General features: G+C 56.1%; 11 protein-coding genes and 1 non-coding gene across 12 annotated transcripts; 5 read left to right on the forward strand and 7 right to left on the reverse strand.

Annotated features, from left to right (window-relative positions):
• The first annotated feature begins 427 nt into the window (after nt 1-427).
• On the forward strand, nt 428-499 carry BO80DRAFT_t210. The gene has a single exon. It is a non-coding gene; the product is annotated as a tRNA-Arg (tRNA).
• Nucleotides 500-946: 447 nt separating this feature from the next.
• On the forward strand, nt 947-1,761 carry BO80DRAFT_426764 (uncharacterized protein). Its single transcript, XM_025719850.1, has 3 exons — nt 947-1,172; nt 1,252-1,342; nt 1,449-1,761. The coding sequence occupies exons 2-3, from the start codon at nt 1,274-1,276 to the stop codon at nt 1,656-1,658; spliced, it is 279 nt and encodes a 92-aa protein (XP_025573554.1). The 5' UTR covers nt 947-1,172; nt 1,252-1,273; the 3' UTR covers nt 1,659-1,761.
• A 109-nt stretch (nt 1,762-1,870) lies between these two features.
• Nucleotides 1,871-2,956, reverse strand: BO80DRAFT_446788 (uncharacterized protein; the record flags this gene model as incomplete). The annotated part of the gene is made up of 1 exon (XM_025721569.1): nt 1,871-2,956. The coding sequence occupies one exon, from the start codon at nt 2,954-2,956 to the stop codon at nt 1,871-1,873; it is 1,086 nt and encodes a 361-aa protein (XP_025573555.1).
• A 185-nt stretch (nt 2,957-3,141) lies between these two features.
• BO80DRAFT_410996 (CoA-binding protein) lies at nt 3,142-3,768 on the reverse strand (the record flags this gene model as incomplete). Its single annotated transcript, XM_025717950.1, has 2 exons — nt 3,142-3,623; nt 3,672-3,768. 2 exons carry the CDS (start codon nt 3,766-3,768, stop codon nt 3,247-3,249), a joined length of 474 nt encoding a protein of 157 aa, XP_025573556.1. The 3' UTR covers nt 3,142-3,246.
• A 172-nt stretch (nt 3,769-3,940) lies between these two features.
• BO80DRAFT_426765 (Rad4 family protein) lies at nt 3,941-6,941 on the forward strand. The gene has a single exon (XM_025719851.1). The coding sequence runs from the start codon at nt 4,019-4,021 to the stop codon at nt 6,803-6,805; it is 2,787 nt and encodes a 928-aa protein (XP_025573557.1). The 5' UTR covers nt 3,941-4,018; the 3' UTR covers nt 6,806-6,941.
• A 23-nt stretch (nt 6,942-6,964) lies between these two features.
• Nucleotides 6,965-9,001, reverse strand: BO80DRAFT_495041 (uncharacterized protein). The gene is made up of 3 exons (XM_025723923.1): nt 8,960-9,001; nt 8,668-8,910; nt 6,965-8,619 (listed from the first exon to the last, which is right to left on the reverse strand). The coding sequence occupies exons 2-3, from the start codon at nt 8,902-8,904 to the stop codon at nt 7,090-7,092; spliced, it is 1,767 nt and encodes a 588-aa protein (XP_025573558.1). The 5' UTR covers nt 8,905-8,910; nt 8,960-9,001; the 3' UTR covers nt 6,965-7,089.
• On the forward strand, nt 8,985-10,105 carry BO80DRAFT_466414 (HD domain-containing protein). Its single transcript, XM_025722783.1, has 2 exons — nt 8,985-9,272; nt 9,338-10,105. The coding sequence occupies exons 1-2, from the start codon at nt 9,227-9,229 to the stop codon at nt 9,952-9,954; spliced, it is 663 nt and encodes a 220-aa protein (XP_025573559.1). The 5' UTR covers nt 8,985-9,226; the 3' UTR covers nt 9,955-10,105.
• Nucleotides 10,106-10,144: 39 nt separating this feature from the next.
• BO80DRAFT_359815 (HIT family protein) lies at nt 10,145-10,795 on the reverse strand (the record flags this gene model as incomplete). Its single annotated transcript, XM_025715942.1, has 2 exons — nt 10,145-10,645; nt 10,718-10,795. The coding sequence occupies 2 exons, from the start codon at nt 10,793-10,795 to the stop codon at nt 10,145-10,147; spliced, it is 579 nt and encodes a 192-aa protein (XP_025573560.1).
• A 267-nt stretch (nt 10,796-11,062) lies between these two features.
• Nucleotides 11,063-12,891, reverse strand: BO80DRAFT_411010 (Mob1 family protein). Its single transcript, XM_025717951.1, has 2 exons — nt 12,564-12,891; nt 11,063-12,495 (listed from the first exon to the last, which is right to left on the reverse strand). Exons 1-2 carry the CDS (start codon nt 12,795-12,797, stop codon nt 11,206-11,208), a joined length of 1,524 nt encoding a protein of 507 aa, XP_025573561.1. The 5' UTR covers nt 12,798-12,891; the 3' UTR covers nt 11,063-11,205.
• A 155-nt stretch (nt 12,892-13,046) lies between these two features.
• On the forward strand, nt 13,047-14,724 carry BO80DRAFT_503517 (CobW family GTP-binding protein). Its single transcript, XM_025724386.1, has 6 exons — nt 13,047-13,217; nt 13,304-13,387; nt 13,433-13,444; nt 13,491-13,587; nt 13,640-14,174; nt 14,244-14,724. Exons 1-6 carry the CDS (start codon nt 13,100-13,102, stop codon nt 14,583-14,585), a joined length of 1,188 nt encoding a protein of 395 aa, XP_025573562.1. The 5' UTR covers nt 13,047-13,099; the 3' UTR covers nt 14,586-14,724.
• BO80DRAFT_141794 (uncharacterized protein) lies at nt 14,663-15,130 on the reverse strand. Its single transcript, XM_025713695.1, has one exon. It carries the CDS (start codon nt 15,045-15,047, stop codon nt 14,739-14,741), a length of 309 nt encoding a protein of 102 aa, XP_025573563.1. The 5' UTR covers nt 15,048-15,130; the 3' UTR covers nt 14,663-14,738.
• BO80DRAFT_141748 (protein kinase family protein) lies at nt 15,131-18,238 on the reverse strand. Its single transcript, XM_025713694.1, has one exon. The coding sequence runs from the start codon at nt 17,866-17,868 to the stop codon at nt 15,214-15,216; it is 2,655 nt and encodes an 884-aa protein (XP_025573564.1). The 5' UTR covers nt 17,869-18,238; the 3' UTR covers nt 15,131-15,213.
• Nucleotides 18,239-18,602: the final 364 nt, after the last annotated feature.

Here is an 18,602-nt window from a genome sequence, read left to right on the forward strand (position 1 = left end):
CCAGTAAAGTGGACGTGTGCTTGCAGCATGGTGTGAGAATGCAGTTGGTCTTCATGTGAGTTGGGATATTCGAGGACAGTGTCTAAAGTGTGGACGAAAGCTTCAGTGAGTATATGCAGCTTATTCATGATATGAGACGGACCTTTGTGGATGGTATTATCATAGGATCGGTAATGTACTTCGATGGGCCACGATGGTCTCCCTGGGAGAAATCATCTAAATGGCTTGCCTGAGAGTATGCAGGTCTTGGCAAGATGAAGCTTAAGTTGAATTGGCAAGACGGTGTGGGGCTACTAAGTCGAAACAGGCAACCATCCAGATGCAGTATAGTCCGGGGTGACAGTCTTGTCTTTGATGGCCTCAACTCACCATCATGATACTTATCTCTTGGTTTATATTTACAAAATGAGCTGTATCATATATCAATGGCCTGCTGGCCCAATGGTAAGGCGCTTGACTACGGATCAAGAGATTGCAGGTTCGAGTCCTGCGTAGGTCATTTTTTTTTCATCCTTTCCCCTTCAGCGGCAGTGATGGGGATGTTTTTTTCTTCTACCTTGTGTTCATTAAACACATGTTTCTTACCCTGAAACAAACATTAGACACCCTGAAACCTAGACGTGGGTGTTGTGCAACCCTATTTGGTGATGGTGGATGCCGTTACACCTTCCCACCATCCCTATCCAGATCCTAGATGATAGAAACACATGAAGGTATCAAGTTTAATCCATGCCTCCCTAGCACCTTGCAAACTAGAACCAAGGAATTATCTACTAGAGTAATTTATCTCAGCCACCACCCCCAATCCCTACTCCCTATCTACGGAGTCAATCCCCGGACACCAAGAATGTACGCATCGCGTCCCCTCCCAATCAAGGGATCGTAACACCAGAAACAAGCCTCCAGTAGACGTGTAGCATACCATTCATTCCCTGCCATTCCCTTCTGGTACCTAGCCCTTGATGATCATGGGAAAGGGAAAAGATATATTATCCCTCTTGCCTCTTCTCTTCTTCATCTTCGTCTTCATCTTCATTCATTTTCATTTCATCCAGGTCGGTCCTTGGCTGGTTCTCGTCTGGTTTGTGCTGCGTTGATCATTGATCATTTATAATACACTCATTCAGTCCTTTCTCTCTACAATCATACCCTTTAACCACCAAAGGAATAATGTACGCCCCCCTACCCTAATCCCAATCCCTTATCCCCAAACCAACCCACCACCAAAATATCTAACAAAACCCACTCCAGAAAACTATATCACAAAATCACAATGAAGTTCTCCCTCACCACAACAGCCACCCTCGCTCTCATCACCGCGAGTGTAGCGCTACCGATTCCCGTACGTTACATGCCCCCTACCCTGCTCTACCCTACCATACCTACCCCACCCTCCCCTCTTCTACCCTACCCTACCGATAATCAAAGGTATAAACTAACATCAACAGTCCACCACCAAAGTCGCCCGATTCCAAGGCTCCGATCTCCTCGATGGAATAGCTCGCGAAGGAGGTCTTGCTGGCTTCTTGTCGACCGTCGAGTTGCCGTTTTTGAATCCCAATCCGACTCAGGATGAGTCGGCGGGGGGTGCTGATGCTGGAGCTGGAGAAGGAGCAGGTGCTGGGGCGGGAGCTGGAGCTGAAGCCGGAAACCCATAATCAAGTAAAGCCAATGATTCAATGATTGATGCAGTTACAATATCCATATTCTGTGGTTCTGCCTAGTAGCTAGCTATAACAATATCGTAGCACGCGTGCCAGTAAACGAGGCACGCAGTCATTATTCGTCAGTCGTAACGAGCGTCGCCATCATCAAGAGGTTCGTAGGTTCAACGAAGGGTATCAGGTCCAATAAGACAAGTTCAAACGCATTAATCCTCCATATCCAGGTCGTTCACCTCCACGCGAGTTCCCAGCGCCTGCTGGCCCTCTTTGATCATCGCTTGAAGCTGGCGGTTCAACCGCGCGAGACTGGCATCCTCCTCCCGCTCCATGCGTCGCTTCTGCGCCATGTAGCGCTGCGTCTCCACCGAGACGGGGCTCTCCCGCGGCTTGGCCGGCGTCGAGAACTGTGCCCGGGTCGGCATGGACGGCGCGTGCGGCGTCATCAGCGTGCGCTTACCCTGCGACCGCCGGCGGCTGTGGGCATGTGCTGGGGTCCGGCGATGAACTCGCCGGCGCTGCGATGGGCTGGCTTCGTCCCCGAATCCTTCGCGGGCAGAGACCATGACCCAGCTGCGGTTGAGATCGTCCTCGTCCGGATACTTGCCGGGCAGAGGACTGGCAGGACCTTGTTGGGGCTGAGGGGTCGGGGCAAAGATGAAGTTTTCCTTTTCAGTCGATGGGGCGGGTAGCGGCAGTGATACATCCTCCGCGGTCATGGTATAGCCTCGACCGCCTCCCGCATAGAAACCCCGAAAGGCTCCCCCCCAGCAAAAGTCCCAGACTTTGCCGACCACGCCGAGCACCGCCCGACTCCAGCGGACCGGAGCCAGTTGCGGAGAAGCCTCGCCGCTGGGGGTCATCTTTTCATTGTGATGGAGGGGCGAAGTGAGGGGAGAGGCCGCGATCAACGACGGGTCCGGACGACTGCGTTTCCGGCGGATGCCTGCGGCTTCACTGAGGGACTCGATGCTGTCATCGAGGGTGATGGGGCGCGGGGGATTGCGATACCGACTGGGGCGGTAGTCGAGATCGGCAGAGATGTCATCCACCCCGGGAAGATAATCATCTGGGGAGAAAAATGAGGGGATTCGGGTGGTGGGAGCATCGATGTCCAGCCAGGAGCGATTCTCAACCTCAGGGCGGGATCTCTTGCGGTTGGGGATGGAAATGGAGCGATACAAGGCGGATGAGGCCGAGGGGGTGGGCGGCACTTGGAACAGTTGCGAACGAGCACCGGCCAGGTCAAGATGCGGAGGGATGGGGGCGTCGAGGGAGAACGGACTGGCGGGCATCGTTCGAGGAAGGGTGGCAGGGTTGCATAAGATGGGAGGAAAAGAACGTGGGAGATGCAGATAATGTTGGGGGTGAAGGAGGAAGAGAAGGAGGGAAGAAAAGCAGATGAGGAGAAGGCGAAAAAAGCAGGCAAAATCCAAGGCGGATCGCGGATTTCCCCAACAACCGCCAGCCTCCCTCTTTCTTTCTTCTTTTTGCGTTCTTTTTGCTCCACTTCACTCTCACCGCCAAACATGCTTCATTACATGATAAATTAAATTCAATCAACTAGTTATCTAGTGGATAGTATCTACAGCTGAGCCTTCCACTCCCGCTTAGCGGCTCGCAACCCCTCCTCACCATCCACCAGCACACACCAGCCCTCGCCGCCTCTTCCCCCATCGCCCACCACCGTCGTCGCAAAATGGCCCTCCAAGAAGTCCAGCACGCTCTGATCGTAGGTGCCGGGCTGCAGCCAGACCGCGGGGACCCCCACACTGTGGGCCTCCTTGAGGAGGGCGAGAGTCACTGGGGGAGGCGTCACGATGGAGAGTGAGGTCTGGTCGGGGTTGGGCAAGGCGCGGGGCGAGGGCACCGTCTGGTACTGCTGTGACGGCAGTTCGATCTCGGGGGCGCGGGGGTTAAGGGGAATGACGGGCAGAGAGTGTTGGTGATACCAAGCAAAGACTGCTGGTCAGTTGAAGCAGTGATGAATTAGTTAGATAGCAGACTTACTCTTGTAGCCAAACTTGCTGCGATCGTTGCTGGCTCCCGCCACGGCAAACTGCGGCGACAAGAAGAAGCGGCGTGCGGCATCCATCGTAGCTGACATGGTCACTTTGTAGACGTAGTTCTTAATAGAAGATGAATAAAATAGTTTTGTAGGATGAGAGTACTATGTAAGATGGAGAGATGAGGTGGGGGAGGATCTGGAGACGCGGAGAAGCCGAGACTCGAGGCGACCATCCAATAATCACGCCTTTCTTCGACTTTCTTCCATCACCCAACTTTTCACTCCAACAACCTTTCCTCGTGTCTTCGCTTTTACCTCTTTCTTCCAGCTCAATTCAATCTCTGCGTGTATGCCCCCCTTCGTCCCCCGCAAGCGTCTCTCCTCCGAGGATCCGCCCGCTGCCAAACGTCATCATGCGACGCCCTCCATCGCCGCCGTCGTCCCCGACACCGACTCCGAATCTTCCCTAAGCGATGTGCCAGAGGAGATTGCTCAGGGAGACAATGGATCTGAAGAAAGCAGCGACTCCGAGGAGGTGGACTGGGAGGACGCCATCGAGTCCAATCCTGCTAGCGCCACCCCAATGACGCCTTCCATCCTCACGCGCGACCAGCACCAGGATCTCGAGTTGACCCTAGACAAGAACGAGATCCATCTGTCCGACCTTCTCGAAGGCAAAAAAGCCCCGTCCAAGATTGAACGCCAGATCCGCATCCAGACCCATTGTTTGCATGTGCAGTTTCTGCTTCATCACAACGCCATTCGCAATGCCTGGGCCAACGACTCGCAGGTCCACGAGATCCTCCGTCGCAAACTCTTCCCACCTATTCGCGAGGAAGTGAAGAAATGGCGCATCGCATCCGGACTCGAAATACCAGAACCACCGCCCGCGAAAAAGTCGAAGAAAGGCAAAGGGAAACAGCGTCGCCAGTCTGACCGGGATTGGGCTGAAGGCTCGTCGCGTATGGAACCTGGGAAACCTGATATGAGCGGCGGAGATCCTATCATCCTCCTCCTCAAAGTCCTGGTCGCCTACTGGAAGAGCCGGTTCAAGATCACCGCTCCAGGCCTACGGAAACACGGGTACCGCCCCATGGCGCAACTGGAGGCTCAGATTACCTCCTTCCACAAGGACGACCACGACCCTGAGAAACACGGGGAGAGGATCGCTGGTATCGAAGAGTTCCGGCAGGCTGCAGAGAACATGCAGGGCTCGCGAGATGTAGGCGCCCAGCTGTTCACCGCGCTGCTGCGTGCTCTCGACATTGAAGCCCGACTGGTCGCCAGTCTGCAGCCCCTGGGTTTCGGCTGGACCAAGTCCGAGACCTACACGACCAAAGCGCGCGCAGACACGGAGCCTACGACGGAGAATGCAGAGACCGAAGACGCGGTTGATTCCGAGTCCGACAGCAGTGAAGACGCCAACCCCCGCAGCAAGAATCCCCGTGGATACGACAAGGACCCGCCCTTCCCCATCTACTGGACCGAGGTGGCCTCGCCCATCACTCATCAGATCATCCCCGTCGACCCGCTGGTCCTCCGCAACCCGGTAGCCACCACACCCGACCTACAGGCGGCCTTTGAGCCGCGCGGTGTCAAAGCTGAAAAAGCCAAGCAAGTCATCTGCTACGTCATCGCGTACTCCGCAGACAAGACCGCCAAAGATGTCACCACGCGCTATCTCCGACGCCGCACCTGGCCGGGGAAGACCAAGGGCTACCGAATGCCCGTCGAGAAGATCCCCGTACCAGGGCGCAAAGGCCAGTTCTACGAAATCGACTGGTTCCGCGTGATCTTTCGCGTCTACCAACGCGCCCCTTCCCAGCGCACCACCGTCGACGAGATCGAAGACGCCAAGGACCTCCTCCCCAACCAGCCGGAACGCAAAGCCGCCAAAGAAGGCGACACCCTGCAAAGTCTACGCACATCCACCGAGTTCGTCCTCGAACGCTTCCTCCGCCGCGAAGAAGCCCTCAAACCCGGCGCCCAGCACGTCCGCACCTTCACCACCGGCAAGGGCGCCAAAGCCAAAGAAGAAAAAGTCTTCCGACGCAAAGACGTCCTGAAATGCCAATCCGCCGAAAGCTGGCACAAAGAAGGCCGCCAAATCAAACCCGGCGAACCCCCACTGAAACACGTCCCCATCCGCGCCGTCACGCTCCTCCGCAAGCGCGAAGTCGATGAATTCGAGCGCGAAAACGGCCAAAAGCCCAAACAGGGACTCTACGCCAAACACCAAACCGAATACATCATCCCACCCCCGATCCGCGACGGCATCATCCCCAAAAACGACTACGGCAACATCGACTGCTTCGTCCCGAGCATGGTCCCGCGCGGCGCCGCCCACATCCCCTGGCCCGGCACCGTCCGCGTCTGCAAGAAACTCGGCATCGACTACGCCGAAGCCGTCACGGGCTTCGAGTTCGGTTCCAAAATGGCCGTCCCCGTCATCCAAGGCGTCGTCGTCGCCGCCGAGAACGAGGCCCTCGTGAAAGACGCCTGGCGTGCCGACGACGCCGAGAAACGGAAGCGCGAACAACGCAAAGCAGAAGCACGTATTCTCCAAACCTGGCGGAAGTTTCTCTTCGGGTTGCGCATTGCGCAGCGCGTCCGCGACGAGTACGGTGGTTCGGGCGATCAGGAGCGCGATCTCCATAACCCGTTTACGAATCGTCGGGACCGGTTGCCTACATCTATACCTACCCCTCACCCATCGGAGCATGATACCGACTCTGCCCATCCAGGCGGAGGCTTCCCCCGCCCCGACGAAGACGAGAATCCTACCGACCACGGTGGTGGATTTCTCCTCCCGGGCGAAGACAATAACGACTCCGCAGACCAAGGCGGTGGATTCCTTCTCCCTGGCGAGGGCGATGCTGCTGATAATGGGGGCTTGATCGTGGATCACCACGAACATAACCATTCCCGTTATTTGCAACCACAGCAGCCACCCGCATCGCAAACTCGGACTGCGAATACCGAGATTGAGGATTCAGACGATGATGGTCCCATCTCATTGAGTTCCGACTCGGATGATCTGTCTTCCCCGCCAATCGAGATCCCGGATTCGGATGGTTCAGAGCCGGAGTATGAGCCGCCGAGGACGCGGAGACGGAGACGACGTGGTGGTAGGTAGTTGTCTTTTCATTTGGAGTTTTGTGTTGGTTTTTAGAGTTGGTCACTATGTCTGGTGTTGGTGGTATGTATGAGGTATAGAATGGAACTTGGTAATGGTAATGATAAGGAGATAATTAGATATGATGATAGTATTAATGATGGGATAATAATGCTATTTCGTGTACTTTGCATCATGTACTGCTTGCTTCAGTTGATCTATAAACATTAATCGTGGTAGTAGCGGTAGGGTATAAACATGAATATTAAGTATAAGAATGAAATGAATGAAAACCAACGTGAGTCTCACAGTACCCGCCGTCTCGACGCTAACGGGGTATCCTGTGCATACTCGTCTCCTTCGCCTAGCTCATCCAGATCAACGTCCTCGTCGGCGCCTAGATCAAAATCGCCAATCGGACTGATATGCACTGCGGGCGACGCAACCGGGCTGAGTGCCACGCGGGGCCGCGACTTGAAGACGCTGGCGTAGTCGGCTTCGTCGTCGAACAGCTGGTCGCGTGGCGTGGAGGCCCTGGGGATGGGGTGCGGTTTCTGGGGCGTTTCGAACTGGTTCACTGGGTATGAGGGACGGGGGCGATGGGATCGGAAGCTTTCTCGTGGTCGGGTGTTGGTGGGTGGTGGGATGAGGGACATGGATTTGCGGGTTCGTTCGACGAGGGTGAATCGGCTGGGTGGTTCGGAGGGAGATGGGGGGCGTTCTGGGGCTTGGGTGGTTGAGAAGGATGGGAGGCTGGATTGAGATTCTGGAGTTGGGGGCGAAGGTGTCCTTGTGGATGGGCGGGGCGTATCTTGCTCGTCGGTAGGGGAAGATGGATGTCTTTCAGCGGAAAGTGAAGACGGCACTGCTGTGGTGTTGCGTGTCCGAGACTCGCTCTTGGTGTGGCGGTGACGCGCGGCAGACCGGCCGTTGATCCGGGCCAGGGCCTCGTTCATGGAGAAGAGCAGCGCCCGGTCGTCTGCCTTAGGAGATGCACGCTCCACCGGCTGCCGTACGGCCTTGGAGATGCTGGCGACGGTGAGTGCCTGGTGCTCTCGGAAGACGAGCGGCTGGGACCTGGAGCTGGTCGATTCTACCCGGTCATGCTTGCGCATAGAGGCGCTGTACTGGCGCCAGCGCTGCAGCCGGGCTCGCTGGCGGAAGACGCGAGATTCTAGATCGACAAGCAGATCGGGGGATGTGTTCGCCCGGAGACCGTCCACGGTGGACTCCTTGGCTTTCGTCCAGGCAGCATCAAAAGAAAGCTCTAGAAAGGCGTCGTTACTGCCCTGAGCACCGCCGTGAAGTAGGGCATCGGCCCAGTCTTCACGGCCCAACCAGCTCTCTTTGAAGTCACGGGCCAGGGCATCAACGTCGGCGCCATTGTCAGGGAGTTGAGGGCGGTTTTCCTTGGCCCGTTCGTCGAGCTGTAGCTTCTTGAGCTCCAGCAAGTGGGCGAACCTTTCCTGGGTGTCCTGGGCTTTTTTGCGACGCTCCCCGATCTGATTAAGGGAGACACGGTGAGCCAGCACGAGGGGAAGCATGAGCTGGTATTCCTCGCGAGTCAGGCCCGGGGCCAGGGAGAGTCTCATGGCCACATTTTGCAGGCCGGGATCTGAAGAAGCGACCAGGGTCTTCCGCAGCACAGCGGTGGAGAAGACGGCCAGCAGTTCCTCGAATTTCTCCCCCCGGCAGTCATCCAACATTGACTTGCGGAGAATGACCTCCTTGCCCAGATCCCCCTGTTTCTTTAAATCGGAGAGCACGCGGAACAAGGCGGCGCGCAGATTAACCGACTGTAGGGGCTCGAGCGGAGGGAAGAACGGACGGAGTTTCTGCGGCCGTCAGTCGGGCACCAAGGCAGAGGGGGACGGAGGCCATACATCCCGAGCGGTGCTGGGGTCCCAGAGGGCGACAAGATGGTATAGCGCCCATTCAATGGCCCTCACACGCTGGCGCTGGTTCTGCGACGTGTCTGCAAGGGTGCGGAGGGAGATGTGAGGCCAGTCATCGTGCCGATCGAGCTGGAGGAGTTGGAGGTTGCGGACAAAGACGGAGAGGGGAGGCTGAGGGGCCCAGTTGGGGGAGGGCGGTTTGAGGCGAGGGGTTCGCGACTGCATGTTCACCTGAGGGTGTCAGTAGATATAATATTATAGTCGTCAATGTTAGACATACCCGTGTACACTGTACAGCCACGAGACGAGCCGAGCATAAAACACGGAGAGAGGAGATGGAACGAGGAGATCCCCAACTCTGAAGTCACTAGTTAATGGCGATCCGCTGACTGGTCCAACCAATCCGACCGCTTTTCTCCCCGCAGTTTCTCTTCTCCTCTTCTCTCTTCCTCTTTTCTTCCCTCTCAGCCTGTGTCAATTTCATTTGATTTCTTTCTTATCCCTTGATATTTTCTTCTACTCTCCACTCTTCATCTATCCTCTCAACATGGGTTCTGAAAACCCCTCCAATCCCCTCTGGACCACTCAGTCCGGTGAGCCCCCCACCCCTCCATCACGCACGTTCAGCCAGCCAGCAGCTAACAGTCACTAACCCCAGTCCTGAGCACCCTCCCCCACCCCCCGGAGGAGAACTCCGCGTCGCCGATCCCCTTCTTCCACCTCCTCGAGCGTCTCAAGACCACCAAGCGTGAAGGCTGGCGCCGGTTCGGCATCAACTCTGGCGAATCCATCTCCGACCACATGTACCGCATGTCGGTGATGACCATGTTCGCACCGCCCTCGCTGGCCTCCCGCCTCAACCTACCACACTGCATGAAGATGGCCTTGGTCCACGATATGGCCGAGTCTCTTGTCGGCGACATCACCCCCGTGGACAAGGTCGACAAGCCCGAGAAGGCGCGTCGCGAGGCCGCAGTCATGGATTACATTGCCAACAACCTCCTGGGCGGCGTGCCGGGTGGCATGCTGACGGGTCAGGAGATCCTGAAGGTGTTCAACGAGTACGAGGCCAATGAGACGCTGGAGGCGCAGTTCGTTCATGATGTCGACAAGATGGAGCTGCTGCTGCAGATGGTGGAGTACGAGCGTGCCAACGGCATCGATCTGACCGAGTTTTGCCACGTCGCGAGCAAGGTCCAACTCCCGGAGACGAAGGAGTGGGCGGCGACGGTGTTGCAGGAGCGGGAGGCATTCTGGAAGAGCAAGACTGCATGATGTGATACACATACATATATGGCGTTATGTTTATAACTGTGGATGTGGACATGGATGGACGAACGGATATGTTTTCGGATGCTGCGTGCGGCGTTAGGCTGTGTTAATTCTCTAGACTAGCAATAGACATCATACATACCTTCTATACTACACCATAACCATACCAACATTTTTATTAAATACATCAAACCTACTCACCAACCTCCACCTCCCTCTCCATCTCCCTCGCCAACATCCACGCCTCCCCCTCCATCTCCTCCATCCCCCTCGCCACCCTCCCCTCATCATCCACCTTCGGAAACCTCCTCCCCCTCCCCCCATTCCCATCCCCACCCGCCCCCAAACCCCCCCTCAAATCCCCCTCCTCCCCATCCAACAACTCATAAACGGCATCCACACCCCCCCTAGCATCCAAATCCCCCCTCCGTCTGGGAATCACATGCGCATGCACATGCGGCACACTCTGTCCCGCATCCACCCCATCCTGGATCGCAATATTCAGACTCGAGGCGCCATACACCCGCTCGATCATGCGCGCCACGCGTCGGACCGTGAGGAACAGGTCGGAGGTTTCGGTGGGGGTGAGGTCGGTTACTCGGGGGACCACTCGGCGGGGGGAGATTAGGACGTGCCCTGGGAGGATGGGTTTGAGGTTTACCAGGGCGTAGGTGTGGGGTGTTAGGTGGAAGACCTGTTTTTTTTGTCAGAGGGGAGGGGGTTGGTTAGTGGGGTGGTTTGGGGGGGTAGGGAGGCATGGGGATACCTGGGTGGTGACGAGAAAGGGTCCGAAGTGGATGGGACCGGCTTTGAGGATGTGGGATATCGAGGGGGGGATGGACATGGTTGTGCTGTTGATGCTGGGGGTGTTGGTGGTGGTGGACATGTAGATGTTGATACAGTGAATTGTGATATGTGAATGGGTATAGGTATGTGCAATGACAATGATATGTACAGGGAGTGGTATGTGCAGTGGAGTGGTTGGCAGAAGCAGGCAGGAATGGCAAGCTACGACTGTGGAGACGATCGTCACTATCGATATCGATCGGAGTTACCCGGAGTTAGCTTCACTACGGAGTACTGGAGTCAGCATCACCTACAGAATACTGCACCACACATTAAGGGTATCATTAACTCGCTCGAGTCGTATATTACATCAGGCCCGTCTAACATGCCGTCCGTCACGCAAGACATATTACAACCGTGGTATCGACACATGGCATCATGTCAGAAGAGATCAGAAAGAAATGAGTGCTACGCCTGCGCCTCGCTTTCCGCCGGCGCTTCCTCGCTGGGTTGCTTTGCTTCCGACTCTGCTTCGGGCTTTGCAGCCTCAGTCTCTGAAACCTCTACAGGGGCTTCATCTTCAGCTTTCGCCTCAGCTTCTGCCTCAGCTTCAGCCGCCGGTTCCGCTTCGACCTTGGTCTCGGGCTCCGCTGGTTCCGGTTCCAGCTTCTCTGTCGACTCCGGAGCAGCCTCCTCGTCCTCGGCATGAACCTCGGAAACAGTAATCTTAGACCCGTTGCTGTCAGCTGCCGGCTCCGGCTCGGACGCCTGCGCCACACTGACCTCCGGTGTTGGCTCGGGCTCGGGCTCTGGAGCAGCAGCAGGGGGAGGGGCAGGAGTAGGAGCAGGAGCAGACGCCGCAGGGGAAGACGCAGCTGCAGCGGCATTTGCTGCAGCAACCGCAGCTGTTGCCGCCGCAACGGCCTGCTGTCTCGGCTGCTCGTCATCCTCAGCACCCTCGCTGATGGTCGTAACACTCGAGCTGACCGACGGGCTGTTCTTGTGGCGCCGTGTGGTAGCTCCCGTGCTGATGGAAGCCGGCTCAATGTTCTCCAGCGACGCCGCAAACGAGTCATTATCCTTGCGCAGGATCGTCATCCGACGCCCGTCCGTGTGCTCCAGCGCCGCCGGCTGCTGGACATCGACGCCTTCGGCCTCCGCAGGCACCGTGTAATTGTCCTCCGGAATAAGACTATACATGTCGCAGACCGTCTTGAAGAAGATATACAGCCCGTCGTGTCCCTCCACCTGCCAGAACACTTCTCGGTGTTGGAACCAGGCATGCGCGAAGATGCGATACAACCGACGGAAGATGTTGGTCAGGTGTCTCATGCTGGCCTGTGCGCCACCGCCAGTTTCCGAACCGAGAGTCAGCCGGCTGGGGAAGTACTTGGGTGATGTGAGGATATTCGTGGCCCAATCGAGGGTGTGGCAGCAATAGTCAATGGCGCAGCAGGATTTGGGCGGGTCATGAACAGCACAGAGATACTGCCACTCAGATGCACGCATTTCGGGGCAGGTCTGGGCGGAGCAGGGGGGTGAATCGGCGAAGAAGGCGATGAGGAGGTTGTTGACCTTCATGGTCAGGAAGCGACACAGTTCGTAGAGCCATAGCGACCGGTCGACGCCGTCCGGCGGTTCCGCAAGCTGGATGGCGACCTCCCGGCTAATGGGGACTACCGTGTCTGTGCCTTCGGGTCGTGTGTAGTGATTGTATAAAGCTTTGAGGTGTTCCTGGAGTTGAAAGGGGGAATCGAGCTATCGTAGAAAGGGGGCTGGGGTCAGCGGAGCAAGGATCGGACGGAGCTGCCTGTTTACAGTCGTACCTGGGAAAGAGGAATCAGAGGAGGTCCAAAGGCCATGTCAACGGCCCTGGTGCCCGGGCGGATCCTCCGCGTCGAGCCATCCTCCGCATTCTGTGAAGCGCCCAGCAATCGCTCGGTCTCGTGGTCGAAGGACTCGCCGACCGAGGGCGATTTGGGCCCGATCTGGACCTCCGTGAACGGGGGAGGACTGGGCAGGCGTGGGGAGGTAGCCTGGGAGACGCCCGCAGCAGCCATGGCGAGTATATTCGCAGGCACGAGCGGGGAGAATTAAAAGAGAGGAATGGGGGGAGAAAGGAGAGACGAGAATTGGAGAAGTGGATAAACAGAGCTGGGAGGAGATAAGATGGAGCTGGCCGGACGGGCCGCCATGACTGGCATCGGCCTGGTTGGCTTCGCCGCCCATGACTCCCGGTGCCCTAAGCCCTAGCCTGCCTCTTGGGGCAACGTCATTCCCCGACTGCCTCCATCTCATCCCATCTTCACCTCCGCATCCCCTCTTGCTACCCTTGAACTCATACTTTTTGTCAAGTGTCAACATGGACGACGAAGATGCCCCACCCCAGCTGGTCGATGTCTCCACCGCCCCCGACCTTGCGCCATCGACGTCAGTGGACACGCCGGCTCAGAGCCGCGTGCCCATCACGCTTGTGACTGGTATGATGTGATGCGACACATGCAGATCGATCTCTTGTAGAGCAGCAAAACAATCCTCCGTAGATCCACACTAACCTCGTGTCAAGGCTATCTCGGAGCCGGCAAGACCACGCTGTTGAACTATATCCTCACCGAAAAGCATGGCAAGAAGATTGCCGTGATCATGAACGGTGAGTGCACACCTTGATAGACCACTAGATGCTAAGACTGTGTAGAATTCGGAGACTGTAAGGCCATACAACATAGACTCACAGCAACAGCTGACTCCTGCAGCAACCGACATCGAGAAGCCCCTAACCGTCAACCAAGACGGTCAAGAAGTGACCGAATGGATGGAAGTCGGCAACGGCTGCATCTGCTGCTCCGTCAAGTACTCCTCCCCTTCCTGTATGTTCTCCCAATCACCCATCTAACCACACCAGAGACAACGGCGTCATGGCCATCGAATCCCTCATGGAACGCCGCGGCGCATTCGACTACATCCTGCTTGAAACCACCGGTCTCGCCGACCCCGGCAACATCGCCCCGGTCTTCTGGGTCGACGACAACCTCGGCAGCAGCATCTACCTCGACGGTATCGTAACGCTCGTCGACGCCAAAAACATCCTCCATCTCTTGGACGAGCCCACCCTGGAAGAAACCGTCTCCAGCCATGGAGCCGACGCTGACGCTGACACTGACTCGCACTCGCACTCGCACTCCGGCCCCGTCCTCTCCATGGCCCACATGCAAATCTCCCACGCCGACGTAATCATCCTCAACAAAGCCGACCTCGTCACGCAGGACGAACTCGCCCGTGTCAAAGACCGCGTCACAGCCATCAACAACGCCGCCAAAATCCACATCACAGACCACAGCAAGACCCCAAAGATCGAAGGCGTAGTGCTCGATCTGCACGCATACGATCATCTCGATAGTCTCGATTTCGCTCAAAAAGGTCATAGTCATCTTGATCCGGTGCGTTCATCCCCATCCCATTCCTCTCACCCCCCTACACCACCACACAACGACATACTAACCCGACAGGCCATCTCCACCATCGCAATCACCACCCCACCCATCACCCCCTCCCAAGTCACCCACATCGACACCTGGCTCCAATCCGTCCTCTGGGACTCCATCATGCCCCTCGCATCGGAAGTATCCGGGCCCAGCAGCTTCGACATCCACCGCCTAAAAGGCATCCTGGTGCTGAATGACGGATCAACCAAGATTATCCAAGCGGTACGAGACGTGTTCGAAATCCGGGATTCAGAACCCGCCCAGGATGCAAAGACGCAGTGTAAGGTTGTTTTGATTGGACGGGGGCTGGGCGGGGATGCGGGGCCGTGGCAGAGGAGTTTTGAGGAGGTTTTGGTGCGTGGATAGATGGGGTTGTTATGATTGTGATGATGTTGATGACGATGATGATGAATGATGAAGAGGAGAAGATGGAAAGTACGGTGATGTAAAATTAAATGAGAAACTAGAGGATATTCTAAACCTAATCGAGGCTGAACGTGTAGGGAGTAGTCATTCAAATCATCCTTGATTAATACAGTTGCTGCGGAGAATAGTATTAACAACCAGTGTACATGGGACTGTGAGTGAACGCGCAAAAGACAATATCCAACCGGTCGTAAGTCGTAAGTAGGGTAGGTAGGGTAGGTAGGGTGAAAGCAAGATGGAACGTTGTGGAGAAATCACACGCTGCTGGACAGCCGTGTTCCTGAGATTGGTCGCAATCGCGATAGAGAGAATCTGGTAGTCCTGGGCTTTTAGAGGTTGCGCTGTAGTAATCAAAAAAGGAAGAAAACGAAAAAGTGAGAACAACGCAAACCCGAAAGTCATCAACGCCAATCGCCATCATGTCCGCTGAAGAAAGCAACGCTTAAAAACTATCTGTACAGTGCAACTCGCAGGGTATCGCGCACTGTCCAGTCCCATGCCTCAGACTCCAAACCATGGACAACGTGTGAACAAGTGACGGCTGCCTGAAATGAGGACATTCTTTGGGTCATATGGGCGCCAAGGCCGTCTCTGTAAAGGCTGGGTTGATGGGTAAATGCGAGTCACTCAAATACGCGGTGGGTTCTTGAAGGCCCTGGCGAGGGTATCGTAAGGCAGATCGAATGTTCAGATGGGAAAACCGGTCCGCATCAGAGTCGATCAGTTTTTGCTCCGAGAGATTGGATGCCGGGTTGATAGGGAGAATTGAATGCAAAAGGGAAGACACCGAGCGCGACGGCTCTTCCGACCAATGTTCATCATCAATTAGCGCGTGACCCAGATCTCCCAAGTGAGCCGGGTACAGGTCCGTAGACTGAGTGGCTGCTGACGACAAGGGAGACTCCTGATATCTCCCATTGTCTGATAGGTTGCTTCTTGAATGTCGATTCAAAGAGCTAGCGTATTGATCACCGCCCCCAGGAAGCTCTCCAGGCAATCGGATCTGACCCGTGGCGCGGTCTACTGAGGCCCGTCGATAGAACGCATTGACGCTGGGATCCAGATCAAGCTCATCTTCCTTTGGGCTCGAAAAAACACAGTGGCGAAGTTCCTGGGCGCTTCTCAACGTCGGCTGAAGTGGAAGCCCATTCACCGATGGTATTCTTCTTTGCTGCTCCGCAGATGGCTCAATCTCAAGCAGGTCTCTTTCTATTGTCCGGGTTTGCTGCTCTTTGGGCGGATCGAATTGCTCTCTATCCGGCGAAGACACAAGATCACTGTCATCCTGCGGTAACGAGTATGCGTCATCCAGCGACAGCTGAGTGTCAAAGGAACCCCCGTTGGCTACAGGCCGCGTGTGCTGATACAGAAAGGCCGCCCGAGGGTCATACGGCGGCAAAGCGCCATTTTGCAAGGCAACGCCGAGGCCCGTATGAGCGGGGTGGATTCGAGGGAAAGATGGCTCCGTAGTCCACATACTGCGGGGGAAAATGCCCAGAAGCTCCTTGGCTGACAGTCGGTGTCGGGGAGACGGACTCAAGCAGATAGAGACCAACCTACGGTAGTAGTCCGGTACGCGCGCGTCCTCATCTAGCATCAGAGGACGCGGCTGTCGCTCCGGCTCATCCTCCTCCATTGCCAGCGCCCACAGAGTCATGCCGAGCTGGAAGAGATCCGTCTTGACCCCAATATACATCGAGATCCGCTGGTTACTCTCGATCTTCGCCGCAATTTCTGGGGGTTCCCATCCCACTGGACAGCCCCGACGATTGATATCAATGATCTTGGCGTTATCGTCGGCATCCACAACGATATTGGAAAGCGTAAAATCTCCTTGTACGTAGCCAGCCTCGTGGATCTCGCAAAGCCCGTGGACGATCTGCCTCGCCCAGCGTTCCCGCCGTTCCCATGCAATGGTGCCGCGGTTTTCATAAAGGATGTCGACCAGCGCTCCTTTCTCCGCAAAGCCAATGAGAAGCCCCTTGACCACCTGCTCCTGGTCGTCGACGACGATTCCTTCTACCTGAACCACATAAGGAGTGCCTTGAAGAGCATGGAGCGCATTAATCTCGTACAGAAATTCATCTACTGTATCGGGGCCAGGGATTTCTTTCTTGATGTAGGACTTGCCCTCTAGGTTGACGTTATAGACAAACCCGGATAAGTGCGCCTCAAAATGAAGCTGGTTCTCCGGAATCAGTCGGGCCTGCGGCAAATGCCCGATGCAAGAAACCGGAGGGTAAGGGATGATCTCATTGACGTCTTCCGTAACGTGGACGTGCAGGCGTCCATCTCGGGTCTCCAACTTCAGGTTCGTCACCGTGTCGTAAAATTGAATTTCCGATAACGATTCCCGGATCGATTCGTAGATTCGGGCGCATTTGTCGCGCTGGTACCGCAATTCCCGCAGGTCTTGTTCGAGAGAATCGGGGGGAGCGCCACGATAATCGCAGGAGATGGTGACCCGTCGCCATCGAGTCGGGGTCTCCGCATATGTGACGAAAAACTTTTCCCGCTCCGAGCGATCCCGAAAATGCATGCTGAGGTTCAAAATCCATCGCTTCTCCAATTCCATCTCGAGCGTATCGTCCGGTAGCTCCTCGGGAGCTTCCGCCACGTCAGGGCAAGGGTTCCATTCCGAGTGGAAGTCGCTGTCCTCATTCGCTTCGGGTAGTCGTTCGACCGTGGTCTCGCTTGGGGCCTCGCGCCACTGAACCTCGGGTGCGGATAGTCTGGGGTCCACGGTGGGCGGTGGGGATCTGGACCGCTGGGAACTCACGGCGCGACGACGGTCGGCGGACACCGCGCGACGGGGTTCGGGCTCAGGGGGCAGCAGATTGTCTCGTCGTTCGGAATTCTGGCGCTTGAAGGTAGGGGCTCGGGGCAGACCGACTCCGACCTTTCTGGAGAGGCGACGCGTGAGGTCGTGAGGTTTGCTGAGGCGGGCGTGAGGTTTGTGGTTGTCGGTCTGGCCGCCCGGATTTTGATTACCATTATGATTGTTGTGGGCGGCTGGAGAACTGGGTTTATTTGCAGTGGGGGCAGCGTCACCGGCGGGGGAATGTGAGGAGAAATCTCGATCCTCGCGGCCCAGCCACTTGCGAAGGCCCAGGCGATGCCACATGCTCTGTTTGGGACGGGGGAGGTCGGCCTTTTCTGGGTCCAACAACAGACCCAGCGACCTCGTCGGGCTACAAGAACTGTCGGCGATGGAGATGGCCATACGGCTCGACCCGATCGCTAAACTGTCGTGCGGAGAACGACTGGAACACCCGAAGGGGATGGAATGGCGATGTCCATAAGAATTGCGCCGGAATCCTTGTGGTCAGCAGTGACTGTAACCCTGTGTGAAATTCTCACAGGTGTGACGCAAAGGGGGGGGAAGTATTAAAATTAAGGCCTGTGGATGAGACGAGCGAGGAAAAAAGAAAGCAGGGGCCAAAAGCAAAAAATCGACTGGAATCGGTGCTAAAGTAGACCAATGGGCAATAACAGATTCAAGAAACGGAAGAGAAAATAGAAACTTTTAAACTCGGATTTCAGTGATATAAATAAATAAAACGAAAGCAATGTCCCTGAAGAAGTCGGTGAGAATTTGAGTTGGTTGTTGGCCAGGCACTGCTTTTGCCCAGGCAATGGGAGTCCCACTGGTCGCACAATGACGATATGGAGGGGGGAATTTGCTGGTGTTCTGGTTCTTATGACTGTAACTGTGACGACGAGAGATATTGCTGTTGTTGTCAGGTTGCTACTACTGGGGGGTCAACGACAGAGGGAGTGACAAAGCAGTGGGATAGAGGAGGGCATAAAGAGCACCCCAGGCAAATAAGGATGACGAGGAAGGGGAGACGGCGAATGGGGGCGCAGACGAGTCGATAGTAGACCGACTAACTCAGTAGTAGGTGTCGCCCGGCTGCAAGGCTGGTTGGGCTGAAGGCACAGGAAGAGAGACCGAGG

Source organism: Aspergillus ibericus, assembly GCF_003184845.1.
Source record: "Aspergillus ibericus CBS 121593 unplaced genomic scaffold BO80scaffold_30, whole genome shotgun sequence".
NCBI lineage: Eukaryota > Fungi > Ascomycota > Eurotiomycetes > Eurotiales > Aspergillaceae > Aspergillus > Aspergillus ibericus.